This window comes from Palaemon carinicauda, chromosome 28 (genome assembly GCF_036898095.1).
Source record: "Palaemon carinicauda isolate YSFRI2023 chromosome 28, ASM3689809v2, whole genome shotgun sequence".
NCBI classification, from domain to species: Eukaryota; Metazoa; Arthropoda; class Malacostraca; order Decapoda; family Palaemonidae; genus Palaemon; species Palaemon carinicauda.
Genome location: NC_090752.1, coordinates 58,497,748 through 58,514,534, shown reverse-complemented (window position 1 = coordinate 58,514,534; position 16,787 = coordinate 58,497,748). Strand labels below are relative to the sequence as shown.

General features: G+C 45.6%; 1 protein-coding gene across 3 annotated transcripts in view; it reads left to right on the top strand.

The window, feature by feature from the left end:
- LOC137621617 (centromere protein L-like) overlaps positions 1-16,787 on the top strand; it is a 103,016-nt gene that overhangs the window by 76,517 nt on the left and 9,712 nt on the right. For 2 of the 3 annotated variants that reach the window (XM_068352055.1, XM_068352053.1), the window contains exons 7-8: positions 6,117-6,272; positions 7,458-7,590. In XM_068352055.1, the coding sequence (XP_068208156.1) occupies positions 6,117-6,272; positions 7,458-7,590 (289 nt within the window). The remainder of the gene's footprint in view (positions 1-6,116; positions 6,273-7,457; positions 7,591-16,787) is intronic. The other variant, XM_068352056.1, reaches the window with a different exon arrangement.

The window sequence follows — 16,787 nt, the reverse complement described above, 5'->3', positions numbered from 1 at the left end:
CCTCGTGTAGAGGCAGAGTGTGCTCGCCTGCCTTCATGTGTCTGGAGTGTGCGTCCTGCTTGGAGTTGCAATGGACCTTATACGCAACTAAGAAGAAGAAGACGTCCAAGTGGTCTCCTAGGAAGTCGGGTATCAGCTCGCCCTTGACGTCACCTTCAGCGCCTTCAGAGGGAGGTTCTCCTTCCCCTTCCCCTACCCAGAGTAGGGGACGAGGTAAGTCCATTGCTGGGAAACGGCCCATTGCCGTTCCCCATGAGTCTGATGTCGGGGATGCTAATTGTATTGTGCCTACGCAGACGAGTGGGGGGTCTGCTAGTGTGGTGGAAGTGTGTTCCGTAGATGAGGTACTGGTGCCCGCAGGACCCGTCTCCAGTGAAGACCCGATGTTGGGGAGGTCAGAAACAGCTCCTTCCCCCCATCTTGGCAGTGTTTTGCAGGAACAGCGGTTTCCAGGGACGAGCTAGACAAAGAAAGGCAGGCCACGTGCTCTTCAGACCCCGACTCCATTGTGTGGACAGCGCCAAGGACGCCCTTCAGGTCACCCGTGCGGCAAGAAGAGGAGTTTGCGGGCTGGTTTGCCTCTCTAGGGGCACTACGCACGCCGCCAGCGCCTTCGGCTTCTCTACCGCCGGACTTCATGCAACCCGTCACACCGGTAGCACAATTACAAGCCCCTAGGTTAGTGGCAGAAGACACGGAGGACTCAGATAGCTCCTCTTCCTCTTCTTCTACCTCGGACGTTTCCTCGTCGTAAAGTTCGTCGGAGGAGGAGGATTCCAGGGTCCGGGAGGCGAGAAGGAAGCGTAAGAGGTCTAAGAGGAAGAAGGCGAGCTCATACGCAGGCCCTTTGTGGAAGAAGGCCAAGATTACGAGAAGGAAGAATAAGAAGAAGAATTCTTCCAAGAGGAAGTATGTTAAAGTGGCTTTTCCCCGTTGCGGGTCGAACAGGGCTCCTGCCGCTCCAGTGCCTGCCTCGGTGGCCGCTGGAGCTGCTCCCGCGCCCTTGGCCAGTGTCTCTTCAGCTCTGTCCGCCCGTCGGATGCAGCCGTTGGCACACTTCAACTTTCCCTTGCCTTTGCCCGGCAAGACACCGGCTCCATCCGTCCAGCGGAGGCAGCCGCGGGCTCGACCCAGCAGCATGGCATCCACGCCCTTTGCCTCACCGGCTCCATCCAAGCTACAGATGCAGCCGCTGCCACAACAAGACAGTTACTCTCCACGGATTCCCCCGGGAGGGATGACGGCTACCTCCACCACAGCGGCTCCATCCGTGACGGAGGCAGCCGCTCCATCGAGCCGGCCGGAAGTAAGGGATACGTCCGCCCCTATCCGTGATCGAGGATGCAGCCGACACGGAGGATCAAGTGGTAGAGGGTTTGTTGGACACGGGCGAGTGTTCCCCCCGATGAAGTGTCCTCCTACAGGAAGGTCCTAGCACTCATCCGGCACCATCACAGGTTAGACGAGCCTAAACCATCGTCAGAGCAGGCTTGGCTTTCGGGTTTGGGAAGGATGATAGACAATCCGGTTCAGCAGAAGCCATCCTTGACCCTACCTCTAGCTCCGGACGTGGCCCTGGGCATGGACCATGTCGACCGGTTTGTCGCAGGACATAAGAACTCCATAAGAGCCCAAGGGTCCTTCAAGCTCCTGCCTGGACTGAGGACCCAGAAAAAGTTTTCTGTGCCGGACGGGCGTCATGCAGGACTCCGCACCTTAGAAGAAGCCGTTGCGACGTTAAACCAGGGCAGTGCAGATGATAGGAGCCTTACTGCCCCAGTGGTCTTCTCTCAAGCGTAGGCCACCATGATGGAGGACACTTCACAGGATCTCGTAAATGTGACCTCCTGGCTGGACTGGTGGGCGTGTACCCTGGCAGGGTTCCAGCTATCCCACGATCTCTCAGTGCCGGAGAATCAGGCCCTACTACAGGAACTCATACGTTTGGGAGGGAAGGCTATGAAATTCCTTACTTTCCAGTCACTGACCCAGACGGCAAACTGGGTGTTAAGGAGAAGGGATACAATTCTTACAGGCTCCCCGTAGACTTCCCAAACGTGAGCCGAAGTTTCTAAGGAATGCTCTGCTGTGGAGTGAGACCGTGTTTCCCCTTCAGGCAGTAGCGGAAATGATGGAGAGAGTGGGGAAGCTTAAGGACTCGACGGAGCCCAGACAGTCAGTGGCAAGACGTCCTCCCCATAGGAGACCATCGGTGGACGGGGCCTACCCACCTACGCCACCAGCTAGACAGGAGGCCCCCTCCCCTTCCTGGCATCAGTCCCCGCAGCCCTCCTGCAGGACCGGTGCCCCAGTCCAGGCTTCCTTTAGGCAGAAGTACGCTGGCTCAAGGTGAGGTCGCTCAAACCGTCTCCCCAGAAGGAGATAGGAAGGGAGGCCCCCTACACCTTCCCACGCCTCAGGTGGGAGGATGCCTCAAACCTTATTGGCAAGCATGGCGGGACAACGGTGTGGACCCTTGGTCTGTGACAGTTCTCAGGGAGGGATACAGGATTCCATTCCTGTCGGAATCGCCCCCTCTGATTCCCGAACATCGGGCAGAATGGCTCGCACCCAAGGATCACAAGAAGAGAGCAGCCTTGCAGGAAGAGGTGTCAGCCATGTTGAACAAGGGAGCACTGCAACCCGTCCAGGAATCGTCCCCGGGGTTCTGCAGCAGGCTCTTCCTGGTGGAGAAAGCTACGGGAGGTTGGAGATCAGTCATTGACCTCTCGGCCCTGAACAAGTTCATCAAGAAGACGTCCTTCAAGATGGACACGCCAAAGTCGGTGCTGACAGCCTTGAGAGAAGGGGATTTCATGATGTCCCTGGATCTCAAGGATGCCTACTTTCAGATCCCCGTACACCACTCCAGCAGGAAGTTCCTCAAAGTGAAGTGGGGATCCCAGTCTCTGCAGTTCAGGACCCTCTGCTTCGGCCTGTCGACGGCTCCTCAGGTGTTCACTAGGGTGTTCAACATAGTATCAGCCTGGGCACACAAGCAGGGCATCAGGCTGATCAGATATCTAGACGACTGGTTGGTACTTTCATCCTCATAGGCAACCTTAAAGGAGCAGGGGGCAAAGCTATTTGCAGTTCTGCAGGGAACTAGGGGTCACCATCAACTTAGAGAAGTCCCAGTTAGTCCCCACCACCAGGATGACGTACCTAGGGATGGTCCTGGACTCCCAGTTAGCGAGGGCATTCCCCTCTCAGGAGAGGCTGAACAACCTGGATCAAGTGATACGACCATTCCTGACAAATGCACCAATGAGAGCTAAGGATTGGCAGAGACTTGTGGGACACCTAGTCTCATTGGAGAAGTAGGTTCCTCAGGGGAGGCTCAAGCTGAGGCCAGTCCAGTGGAACCTGAAGGACCTGTGGTCTCTGGGAGACCCTCCTCAGAACTTAGTCAGGATGACTCCGGCCTCCAGGAACATGCTCCTCTGGTGGTTCGATAGGAAGAACACCCTAAGGGGGGGTACTGTTCGCGTCCGCTCCTCCAGAGACGTTGCTCTTCACAGACCCGTCAAAGGAGGGGTGGGGAGCCCATCTGCTCGAAGAGAAGGCAGAGGGAAAGTGGTCCCCGGAGAAGTCCCTCCACATAAACCTGCTCGAGTTCCTGGCAGTTCAAAAGGCCCTCGCAACATTTGTCCATCAACTTCAGGGAAACTCAGTAGCCCTCATGTGCGACAACGCCACCGTGGTGGCATACATAAAGAAACAGGGAAGCTTGAGATCAAGGGAACTGTGTGACCTCACGTCTCAGATCCTGGAATGGGCCGAGAAGAACCTCTTCATTCTCACAGCCAGGTTTATTCCGGGGAAGAGAAGCATACTGGCCGACGGCCTCAGCAGGGCAGGACAAGTAGTGGTGTCGGAATGGTCCCTACACCCGCAAGTGGCACAATAGGTCCTCCAGTTGTGGGGCTCACCAGTAATAGACCTGTTCGCCACAAGGCTCAACGCTCAGCTCCCCGTGTTCTGTTCTCCTGTGCCAGACTCGGCAGCAGCGTTCGAGAACGCCTTCCAGCACTTGTGGGACGGTCTCGACATATACTGTATGCCTTTCCGCTCTTCAGGATTCTCAGGCAGGTACTCAACAGGCTCAGACAGTCAAGGGCTACAAGGATGACTTTGGTAGCGCCCTGGTGGTCGGAGAGGGAGAGGGAGTGGTTCACGGGTCTAGAGGACCTGGCCACCCTCCCTCCGTGGCCTCTGCCAGTAAGGGAAGATTAACTGCACCAACCTCACTTTCGAAGGCTGCACAAAAACCCTCAGTGCCTTCAGCTACACGTGTGGAAGTTATCGAGCGCCTATTAAGGAAGGAAGGATTCTCGGAGAAGACACGACTTCGAGAATGTCAGGGTATCTTCGGAAGTCCTCGAGCGTGGTGTACCAGGCCAAGTGGGCCATGTTTGTGAAGTGGTGTGCCACACAGAACCTGAGACCCTAGGATGCATTGGTCCACAAGATTGCAGACTTCCTAGTCCACTTGAGGGACAACCTGGAGGTCTCCATTCCAGCTATCAAGGGGGTCCGAGCGGCCCTGGGGCAAGTTTTCATCTCAGAGACATCTACCTTGGAGCCTCTCGCCAGATTTCCATGCTCATCAGGAGTTTCGAGCAATCTTGTTCCCCACTTGCCTCTAGGGTTCCGCAGTGGGACGTGGGCAATGTTCTCAAGGTTTTAACTAAGCCTCCCTTCGAACCCGTTCAGGACATCCTGGATAAAGACCTCACTCTCAAGACAGTGTTCTTACTAGCTCTAGCCTCAGCCAGGTGTGTGAGTGAGCTCCACGGCTTGTCCATCGAGGTCTCGTACTCAAAAGGGTGAAAGGAACTGTCCTTTAGGTTTCTGCCTGAATTTGTGGCCAAAACCCAGAACCCAGCAGTTGTAGACCCAGGGTTCGAAGAGTTCTCAGTTCCAGCAATCCCTCACTCAGACAACCCGGAAGACTTGCTCCTGTGCCCGGTGAAAACAGTCAGGAAATACCTTAGTAGGACAGCCAGACTCAGGCTAGCCATCAAAAGTCTGTTTGTCTCTTCAGGCCCAGTAAAGAGGGCAGTGTTTAAGAACCCTATCTCTTACTGGCTTCGGCAAGTCATCAAGAGAGCTTACGACAGTGAGGGGTCTGCGGTTCCTGGTACCCCGCGACCCCATGATATTAGGGGCCTTAGCACTTAATTGGCATTTGATAGCAACATGGCACTGGGCCAAATCATGCAAGCAGGTACTTGGTCCAGGCAGTCCACCTTTACGGTTCATTATCTGAAAGACTGTACGAGGAAATCCCTGGACTCCTTCTCCATTGGGCCAGTAATTTCCGCCATGCAACAAGTTTAAAGCTAAAAGCCCTGGGTAGCCCGAGGGAAGCAATCGCAAGCGACACAAGTTTCCTCCTTACTTCCCCTTTTCCTTGCTACCCTTTTTCCCTTTCCTTTCCTCCTCCCATGTGAGAGATGGATGCTGTGGAAGCCCATGTCAGGATTATGTATAAAGGTGAGTTATACAAAAGTAGACTTTTGCGTGCTTCCCCCAACTCTCCTACCCTGTCCACTGTGTCGTCTAGACCTAGCCTCCTATCTAGGTCCCATGTCCTGGGATGGTAATGGTGGTCTTCCGGCCTGTAACTCCACCCCCTCCTCCTAAAGTGTAAGTCTCCTAAGAAAGTAGTTCGAGGTAAGTACTCCATGTTGGAACAAATCACAAATTTTAAGTAATTTGTATTTTTCCTAACAGTACTTACCTCGAACTACTTTCGGGTTATTGCCCACCCATCCTACCCCGAGTGTCTTACAGGACTTCGAATAGTACTTAAACATATGCTTACTAGCGACACAGACCTAGCAGCGCACTCTCGCACGCTGACCCCGGGTCACCTCAGGGCGAGTATCCATCCGCCACGGAGGGACCCAACAAGGGAAAACGGAGATAGGGGGAACTACTGTACGCAGAATTCTTGGTCTGTTAGGGAGGAGATCCCAGATACTCCTAAGAAAGTAGTTCGAGGTATGTACTGTTAGGAAAAATACAAATTACTGTACTTAAAATTTGTGATTTTCTTGGAATCGGCATAGTCTTTAGCATTCAGTTTTTATGAAGCAGAAATCTTTCAGGTAGAGAAGCCATTCACCATGTAGTTATAGATTGGCTCCAGGGGTCTTTTGGGTGCTACATTACTAAATTTGGCATTCGACAGTATGATTTGATGTGGATAGTCGGAGTTTGGAGCGGAAGATTGTGTCCCCTGCCTTCTCATCAAAGCAAAGAAAGTAAGTGCCTAATATTTAGTCAAAAAGTCTCTCAAAGTCTTGACTGAACTGTATGTGATTTATATATTTTTAAATTGACACAAATCGATAGTTTTTTTATTTCAAGTGCTTCAATCTAATGATCTCGCCGTTTTTGGTTAAATATTTAGCTAATGATGATAACCTTTCTTGATTACAAAACTTAGTTTTGTTATTTTTATCCGAAGTCAATTACTGTTGTATTGTATTTCAGATGGACATAGTTCAACAGTAATGCAGTTGTTTTTTTCTATAACTTTCATTTAAGTTTAACTGTAGTAGCTCTGTTGACATGCTATGTGCCATTTTGACATTTTAACAAATTTTATCATGCTAATTTTTAGTTGTTTACTTTCTAACATTCAGATTCCTTACTCCCTCTGATTACTTTGAGCTGTTTAATATTGTTTTGTAGAAAGTTTTACTCATTTAGGCAATGCTTATGAGATTTCTTTCTTTAATTTCCATGCATAAAATTTATTTATTACAATACATTTATAGATTATTTAAAGAATTCTACAGATATCTGTGTTAACGGTAGCTTTTGATAGATTCTGAAATCTTCCATTATTTATTTGTTATAGAATAAATACTGATGAATGTTTTCTGTTAGGTGAAGAAGAGTCTCTCGCCATTCACAGTTGAACCTCGAGCATGTAGCTTTTGATAGATTCTGAAATCTTCCATTATTTATTTGTAATAGAATAAATACTAATGAATGTTTTCTGTTAGGTGAAGAAGAGTCTCTCACCATTCACAGTTGAACCTCCAGCATGTAGCTTTTGATAGATTCTGAAATCTTCCATTATTTATTTGTAATAGAATAAATACTAATGAATGTTTTCTGTTAGGTGAAGAAGAGTCTCTCGCCATTCACAGTTGAACCTCCAGCATGTAGCTTTTGATAGATTCTGAAATCTTCCATTATTTATTTGTAATAGAATAAATACTAATGAATGTTTTCTGTTAGGTGAAGAAGAGTCTCTCGCCATTCACAGTTGAACCTCGCGCATGTAGGTGACTGTTACCTAGAATTTGATTTGGATTATTGATTTACTAGTTTGACTGTTACTAATGTAAAACAGTTGTAAATGAACTTAAGTATGATTTGTAATAAATGGGACACAAAGCTTCTTAATAATTAAATCATATTTGATTGTTTTTCAGATCTAATGGTAGACTTTATGTACCATATCCATCCACCCGCAGGAAAGGAGTATTTGCCTATTCCAAACCAAAGAGGAAAGCCCAGGATAACAACGAGCGTTAATTTGAAAGATATTCAACATATCTGGAAACAGTGAGTAATAACATCGTAGTTGGGAGTTTCCATGAGACTTTTGGTGGTGTCCTTGACAAGTATAGTGACCTATAGTGATGATTATGAATGCATAATGATTGTAGAGTCATGGAGATTTCATAACTTATATATGTATATTTTGTGTAAAAATTGCTTCACAGGGAATCCCATTACTTTTACTTAGGTTTTTGCCCTATTTTTAGTCCAGGGTTGATTGATTTATGCCCAAATTATTATTATTATTATTATTATTATTATTATTATTATTATTATTAATTGCTAAGCTACAACCCTAATTGGAAAAGCAGAATGCTATAAGCCCAAGGGCTCCGAAAGGGAAAATAGCCCTGAGAAGGAAAGGAAACAAGGAAAAATAAAATATTTAGAGACCAGTAACAACATTAAAATATATCTCCTATAAAAACTATAAAGATAGAATAGTGTGGCCGAGTGTACCCTCAAGTGTGTTGGCCCTTTTGTTGGCTTAGAGACCCCATGTTCACATTTGACTTCTTCCTCCAGTAATGCCTACTCTCACTCCTCATCTCCTATTTCATGCTTCCACTGATTCCTCGCAATGAAACGAGGAGGCCTGTCTAAAGTACCCGTTATTAATCTTGGAGCTTTTCACCTCTGCCAAGGAGTCACCTGCTAGCTCCACCAAGAGGCCCAGGTGTGATGAAGGTCTATGTAGAGATCAACTGGGTTGAGGTTGGGGACAAGAAGATTAAAACTTTTGATAAGACACTTGGGTAAATCTACGATATCTAAGCCTAAAAGAGGCATGATATATTTGTTTGGTAAACACTGTACTGTCCATGTCTTGAACATTGTTTCTGACATCAAAAGCCTTGCTATTTTCCATGTGCTGCCTTTACTTATATGTTCCTCCTAAGCTATCTCGAGTAAAGCAATGTCAGATCATCAAGATACATAGGATTTAAGGCTATCCAGGAGAATGGCTTTTGTCTTCAGAAACAGATTTTTTTAGGTGTAACTCAAGAATTGATGAATCAATAATTGGAAAGCTTCAGCTTCTTTCATCCTTTAGAGGAAGAAGCTGTCAGAGGGGACCAACCCCGTCTGGCCTTCTTTTTCATGTGACTGCTATACTTCGGTTGGGAGGACGACCACTCCCAACAAATATCACAAGGGGAATTTATTTCACATCTCTTTGCTCTAAAAACAACTCAAAAGGGATGGGGATCAATTTCCACTGCTCATGAAGGTGCTTCAAGACTGTTTCAGGTTCACATAAATACATAAACACTTCATTCTGCGAATAGAGGAAAAGAATCACACAAAGTAATGAAGGAATGTCAATAATGGACGACCATTTGTTGTCGCAACCAAGAGCAGAGCGAGAACATGTACGCTAGTATCAACTTACTGAAACACTGGTGGGTCCTTTATGCAACCATACAATGTTCCCAGACTCACAATAATTCTTCAATCTCGTCGTAACAAAAGCTGCACCAGAACATGCCTGATATATGACTAGGGTTTGTATAGCTAGGAAAAATACAAATTGTTTTTATGAATAGAACTTACCTGGCAGTTATATATATAGCTTAGTCTGACGTCGGGCAGAATTTTTAAAAAATCGCGGCAACCGCCGTGTGGTGGTTAGGTGGTTAACAACTCTTACAGGGTGGTACTTGGAATCATTCCTGTTTTCTGTTCCTCAGATCATCTCTGCCGGTTGGACTGACAACATCATTGGTCCGCCATTGGAGTTTTTCATTTCGCTTTCCCTGTGTCCCTGTACCGGACTTATTTTTGGTGAAGTACATTGATTTGGGGATTTGGCAATCGTGTTTGTGTTTATTCTGCTATTATTGATTTGTTTAATATGAGTGAGAAACTTCATTTTCGTGTGTGTGTGTAAATGAGGAATGCAAGGTGAGGTTACCGAAAGTTTCGGTAGACCCTCACACGGTTTGTTTGGATTGCAGGGGTTTTGATTGTGCACTTGATAAAAGGTGCAAGGAATGTGAGATTTTGAGTGAGAAAGATTGGTTAGCTATGAAGCGCTATGTGCCCAAGTTAGAGCTAGATAAAATAAGGAGGGCTTCGAGATCTAAATCTAAATCTGCTCGTGAGCATAGTTTTGATATTTCCATTGAACCTTTGATTAATTCCTCTTTGGAAGTTGAACCTTCCCTTGAGGTAGTAACTCCTGCCCCTTCTACGGGATCGATATCTGCGGATGACCCTCGGTACGCCAGGATGGCGGCTGAGTTGAAGGCTATTAAAGATCAACTTTCAGCCTTAAAAGGTAAGAGTGAGAGTGAGGTTAGTGCTTGTGAAAGTGCAGTGGAGGTGGTGACTGATCGAACCTGTCATTACCCTAGGTATAGACCTCTACCAAGCTCCCAGGACCAAGGGAGAAGGTACATTGACGACCGGAAGTGGGTGAGAGGTACGTATCCTCGGTCAGCCGTCGCCTCAGACAGTCCTGTTGCATTTTCCCAGGCTGCTCTTGACCGCCACGGAAAAGGCGTGTCGGATGTGATGGTGTCTTCCCCGAACCCCTCTCCCAGACGCAAATGGCAGTATGAGGCTTCGAGACCGACTAAGAGGAGGTGGAACCGAATTGAACAGACTCTTTCTCACTCTCCCGGTTCAAGTAGCCCCAAACCTTGTCCTTCGGAGGATGACTTGGACACCGTTCCAGTGAAAAGGCCAAAGCCGAGAGACAAAAGTTAAGAAAGATCGGCGAAAGATCCTTCTCCTTCTACCAGCGCTACTCGACAGCCATCGCCTTCGAAACCACAAGATCCAGCAGCAGTCGCTAAGTCGTTTATAACTGTTATGCAAGAGCAGCTTTTTTCTTTAGTTCAAGCTTTTAGTCGCCCTTCCTCCCAGTCGGACAGACGTAAGGACAACTCTTTACCGGTCAAGAAATCGGCCTCTAAGAGGGAACGGAGTTCCTCTCCCAGGGAACCTTGGCGTGATTCATCAAAGGCGCGGTACCGCGCTTCTTCCTCATCGACTCGCCTCCAGGACTCTGGCGATACTCGACATCAGGACGATTCTTTCTCTCGCTCGCTGCACCAGGACGATTCCGTCTTTCGCTCGCGGCACCAGGACGATTCCGTCTCTCGCTCGCGGCGCCAGGACAATTCCGTCTCTCGCTCGCGGCGCCAGGACGATTCCGTCTCTCGCTCGCGGCGCCAGGACGATTCCAGCCTGCTTCTCCAGGACGATTCCGCTTCTCGTCGCCAGGACGATTGCAGCTTTTGGCGCAAGGACGCTTCCTACTCTCGGCGCCAGGACGCATCCGCCTACCGCCTCAAGGACTCTTCCAGCGCTCGGTGCCAGGACAATGCCAGCACGCGGCGCCAGGATGCACACGGTTCTCGATGTCAGGATGCTTGCAGCCCTCTCCTACAGGACGCATCCTACGATTTGCCTCTTGGATTCAGGTGAACCTTCTGCCCGAAGAGAAGTTGTAGTAGAGGTGGGACAAGATCTTGAGGATGTCCCAGAGGATGAAGACAAGCCTGCGGACGCGAATGGGGATTATAAAGTTCTCTCACGCTCCCTCCTTGAGCTGTATGGGGAGGAGTTTCAACCTTCTGCCCCTCGTTCTCCTCAATCACAGTTTAGCAGGAAGAAGGCCAAAAAACAGTCGGCCTTCATCAAAATGAAGCTCTCTATCTGTGCTTGGAAGGCTCTCGCTAAAGTTAACGAATGGATGAAGGAGCGTAGACAAGCGGTTAAGACCACCTTCTCTTTTCCACCAGCTCGACTTGCTTCGAAGGCGGGCATGTGGTACGAGACTGGAGAACCTCTGGGTCTGGGAGTTCCTGCGTCCTCCCAGGGTGACTTCTCTGGTATTGTGGACTCTGCTTGAAGGCATGCCCTTAACTTGGCGAAAGTTATGTGGTCAATGTCTGAGCTTAATCACCTCGTCATGGGGATTTTCCGAGTTTTTGAAGTTTTTAGTTTTTTGAACTGGTCTCTAGGGACTCTGGCCAGGAAAACAGAACAAATGGAGGGAACAGAAGACCTTACTAGTATCATGTCATGCATGGACTAAGCTCTTAGGGATGGGTCTAATGAGTTGGCTTCCCTTTTTTCGGTAGGAGTTTTGAAGAAGAGGGCCGTGTTATGGTCTTTTGCTCCCTCTTAACGAGAGAATGCCTTGAAGTCATCGGGCTTCAGCACGGCATATCATTCCCGTGCTGAAGGCTTGTGACGGGCAAGAGGGCTCTCGAACTGGGGAATTTCTTTTCCTCAGTTTGACTCTAAATTTCTCTCATTCTTTTTCTATTACTTCTTATTGCTTATTCCTCCATAATTATCAGCTGTCGCCAACCTTGCTATCAAAACTCTCTTACCCATTTCACTGTCCAGGTTTTTTAGAGGGGACATTGTATCCAGGATCGGTTTTTATTTCAAAATCAATTGTGGGAGCTGTGGTGGTCTTGCCAACTGCCCGAAAATGTTTGGACACCTAGGAGTGTCAGTATTCCCATACTGGCACGCGTAACTATCTCATAGAAAAAATTTGGCCTTTGGATTCCAGGGGTTGGCGATTTCATAGAGATAGGACTCTCGGCATTCTGTCCGGTTTGCCTGCCACTATGATTAGAGTGGGGATGATTGTATTCTTGAAATGCTCTCAGTCCCATCAAGCGGGTTTGGCATACACTGGAGCCACTCTAATCATAGTGGTACCATCCCTTTGTGGTAGGGTAGGGAGTGGACACTTGGTAAGCAGCTTTTGCAGATGTCATTGGTGGAGAAATTAATTCCAGGAAAGGCTAACGGTGTCATCTTTGGAATTTCAGACAGTCTTAATATTTTCTCTCCCTTAAACTTTATTTTTTTCAATTGTTTTTTTTTTTCATTGTTATTATGACCCCTTCCCTCCCCCCCAAAATAATTAATGAGTAAACTTAATGTTCCCCGTACCCCTGGATCAAATGGCGAACCCCAGACTCCGTTGTCGACTTCTGCTTGTTTAAGTAAGGAAAGCTCTGTTGACAACCTCGGCAATAAAAAGGATTCCTCCAACAATACTTCTCTGACCAGTGTAGTTAAAGACAATTTATTGGCACTGGTGGAAAGTGATTCTTGTAATAACAGTAATACTTTACTCTCTGGTTCTGGCTCATTACCAGATCCAACAAAAAATCTGAAAATTCTCCACTTAAAAAACATACCAATTGGTTGTAGCTATGACATAATTCATGAAACCTTCTGTAGATTTGGGGCAATCAAAGAAATTTTAATGGAGCTTAATGGTAGTAAAGGCTTTTGGGAAGCTTGGGTATCATTTTCAAGTTTTGAGATTACTTTAGAAGCAAATAGAAATTTAGAGAGCATAAAAAATGATAATTGTTTGATTTCTGGGGCTCTATGTGATAAAGCACCAAGACACCTAGAGGTATATAAACCAGAAGAATGGATGGAAAAAGAAATAGAGCATAGACTTCCAGAAGTAAGAACCCCCAAGCCCTCAACATGGATAATTGCATCTGGGAAGATAGATAATTATAACTATTATAAGATTAGTAAATTTATACAAAAAAAAAGTTGGTTTAATTAAAAGTAAGGATATTAGCAGATATGGTAAGCAATCTGTTTTGATTAATGCAAAATCAGATACTCAAGCTCACATGCTTTGTGGCATGAAGATTGCAGAAATTGATCTTATTAAGGATATTAAACCACATATGAGCTTCAGCTATGGTAAAGGAATAGTTTTTGATAAAGATCTATATGAATTTTCAGAACCAGAAATTCTGGACATGTGCCCTGCTAATGTTTGGAAAGTAAGTAAGATCCCTCAAACAATCATAGTAGTTTTAACATTTGAAACCCCTGTTATACCAGATCATATAATTATTGAGAAGGAAAGAGAACGTGTTCGAGAATATAAACCTAGGCCTTTACAATGCTTTAATTGTTTCAAGTACGGTCACCCTTCCCGGTACTGCAATAATACGAAGATCTGTATTAACTGTTCTTTGTTAGAACATGGTCAATGCAACAGAGATACAACCTGTGCAAACTGTAAAGATCATCATAAATGAAATGGTAAAAGATGTAGAGAATACAAGAAAGAAGAAGCTGCAATCTTGAAAGCAAATGTTGAACATATAAGTGTAGGTTATGCAAAGCATTTACTCAATCGGCAACTTAATTTTGCTCGCGCGGTTAAGATGCCACCAAAAGATTATAATCCACTACCCCTTACTACCACAGGGGAACCAGTGGTAGCACCTGGCCCGTCAGGTGAATCTCCCTTAGTGGTAGTAGCCCAGCCATCTGGGTCAAGTGCTCAGCCTATAAAAGCCAGAGCACAAACCTCCAAAGAGGTCAATATGGTTTCCAATACACCAAAAGTAATGTCACCGATAGGAGCATCTCCCCTAGAGGTAGTAGCCCAGCCTTCTGGGTTAAGTGCTCGAACTGTTGAAGTTCTAGCACAATCCTCCAAGGAAGCCAAGGTGGCTTCCACCACCTTAAATGTATTGTCTCAGGCAGAATCTCTACCGGATTTGATGGAGATTGGGAAACAAGATCTTCCAAAGAGGAAAAGGTCCCCATCATCCTCACCTTCATCTAAGTCAGGTAAGTGCCCTACTGCTCATGATCCTAAGGGTGACTTGTATAAAGATCCTAGAAAGAAAGAAAATAAGAGTGGTGGCCTAGTAAAGCCTTCCATCTCCAGGCCTTACATGGCTTCATCTGAAAAGTCCCAAAAGACAAATGAGACAAAGAAAAATAATAACAAAAGATAATGTCTATCATCCAGTGGAATTGCAGAGGTCTAAGTACTAGCATTGAGCAAATAAAGACTTTAACCAGGGACTCAGACACGAAGGTAATTTGTCTACAGGAAACCAAGATCAGTGACAAACCATTTAATCCTGGACTCAATTATCATTTTTGTAGATCCCCTCCTTTGCAAGCTGCAAGAGATCAAGGTGGTACAGGTTTTATTATTCACAAATCTGTAAAATTTGAAACAATCCTACTCAATACACCACTACAGGCATTTGCAGTTAGAACTCATATCGGGAAAAAATTACTTTATGCTCGCTATATATTGAACCATCCTTAGAACTTTTCCTCTTAGATCATGCTGGTAATCCAAGAAGGCTTAGACTTTCTGACCTCCAAGACCTGATCAATCAGCTTCCTGCCCCTTTTATTTTAATGGGTGATTTTAATGCAAAGCATATTTTATGGGGTGAAAATGTGTGCGATAGATGGGGTAATCTTGTTGAAGAATTAATCGATAACAATGATGTAATTCTAATGAATGATGGTTCTCCAACTAGGTATGATGTATTCCATAACTCTACATCAGCCATTGATTTGGGAATCTGTTCCTCATCCATTCGATTGGACTACCTTTGGTCAGTAAATGAACACGTACATGGCAGTGACCATTGGCCAATAATGTTAAATTATGTCCATAATCTTCCTTCTCAGTGTCCACCAAAATGGAAGATAGATGAGGCAGACTGGGCAGCTTATGAAAACTGTTCACACACCGATAAAGAGTATGATGAATTTACATCTCCAGTGCATGCCTATCAACATCTTGAAAATATTATTGATGATAATGCTAGCAAGTTTATGCCTAAAACATGCGGTTTACCTCATCGCTCTGTAGTTCCTTGGTGGAGTAAAGAATGTGTCAACGCAAGAAAAGTGACCCGAACTTGCTTCAGAAGATACTTGAGAACAAACTATGTAGCAGATAGAATAGCGTACCTCAGAGCCTGTGCCAAACAAAAAAGAACTTTTATAAAAGCAAAGAGAGCATCTTGGAAGAAATATATATCTAATATTAATACCAAAACTCCTTCAAAGGAAATATGGGACAAGATTAGAAAACTTCAAGGTAAATTTGTCCCTAAGCCTCTACCAATATTAAGGGAAAATAATAGATATATATCTGACCCCAAAGATGTAGCAGAGGTTCTTGCTAAGCACTTTGCCCATGTATCAAGTGCTGACAACTATTCCCCAGCATTTCAACAAATTAGAGCATCAACATCTGTTGTTCCTCCTGCTTCTTCAAATACTGAAGCTTTTAACCTGCCTTTTAGTATGGAGGAGATGAAAAATGCTATCTCTAGCTCTTCTTTAACTGCCCCAGGTGAGGATGGCATCCGGTATGAAATGATATCACATCTTCCAGTGGATACCAAGGAATTTTTATTAGAAACCTTTAATGGTCTATGGGCTTCCCATACATCTCCTGATTCCTGGCATACTTCAATTGTAATTCCAGGCCACAAGTCTGGTAAAGACCCAGAACTGCCATCTAGTTATAGGCCCATATCCTTGACCAGTTGCATATGCAAATTATTTGAGAGAATGATCAACAACAGACTTGTGTGGTATCTAGAATCAAAAAATCTTTTATCTAACAGACAGTTTGGTTTTAGGAAGAACCGAAGTACTCTAGACCCTTTGCTGATGTTATCAAGGGAAATTTCAAATGCTTTTTCTAACCAAAACCAGGTGGTGGGTGTCTTTTCTGACCTCGAAAAGGCATATGACACCACCTGGAGGGGTGGTATTTTAAAGCAATTGGCCTCGTGGGGTATAGGAGGACATATGTTCTCTTTTATTGAAGAAATTTTATCAAACCGCTCAATTAAAGTGAGAGTAGGGTCAGAACTATCTTCATCCTACATGCAAAAAGAAGGTGTCGTCCCCCAAGGCAGCGTATACAAGGATCACTATTTGTCGATGACTTTGCAATTTATTGTAGTGGATCATCTGCACTACAAGCATGCCAAAATCTTCAAATTGCAATAAATGCTGCTTCCGCATGGGCAAATTCTCATGGATTCATGTTTTCTCCTCAGAAGACCAAAGCCATTCGCTTTACTCGTATTCATAAAAGGGAAGAGATTCCCACCCTTTTCTTAAATGATTGCATTTTGCCATATGAGGATAATGTCAAGTTTCTTGGAGTCATTTTCGACAAGAAAATGACATTTGGTCCCCATATAAATGACCTGTCTATCAGGGTTAAGAAGTCACTGAACATTCTGAAAGTGGTATCGCATTTTGATTGGGGTGCTGATAGAACAACTTTGCTTAGAATTTATACATCTTTGTGTCTGAGCAAGTTAGACTATGCATGCCAAATATATGGGTCAGCTACAAAGACTTTACTGGGAAAACTTGATATTGTTCACAATGCTGGGCTTTGC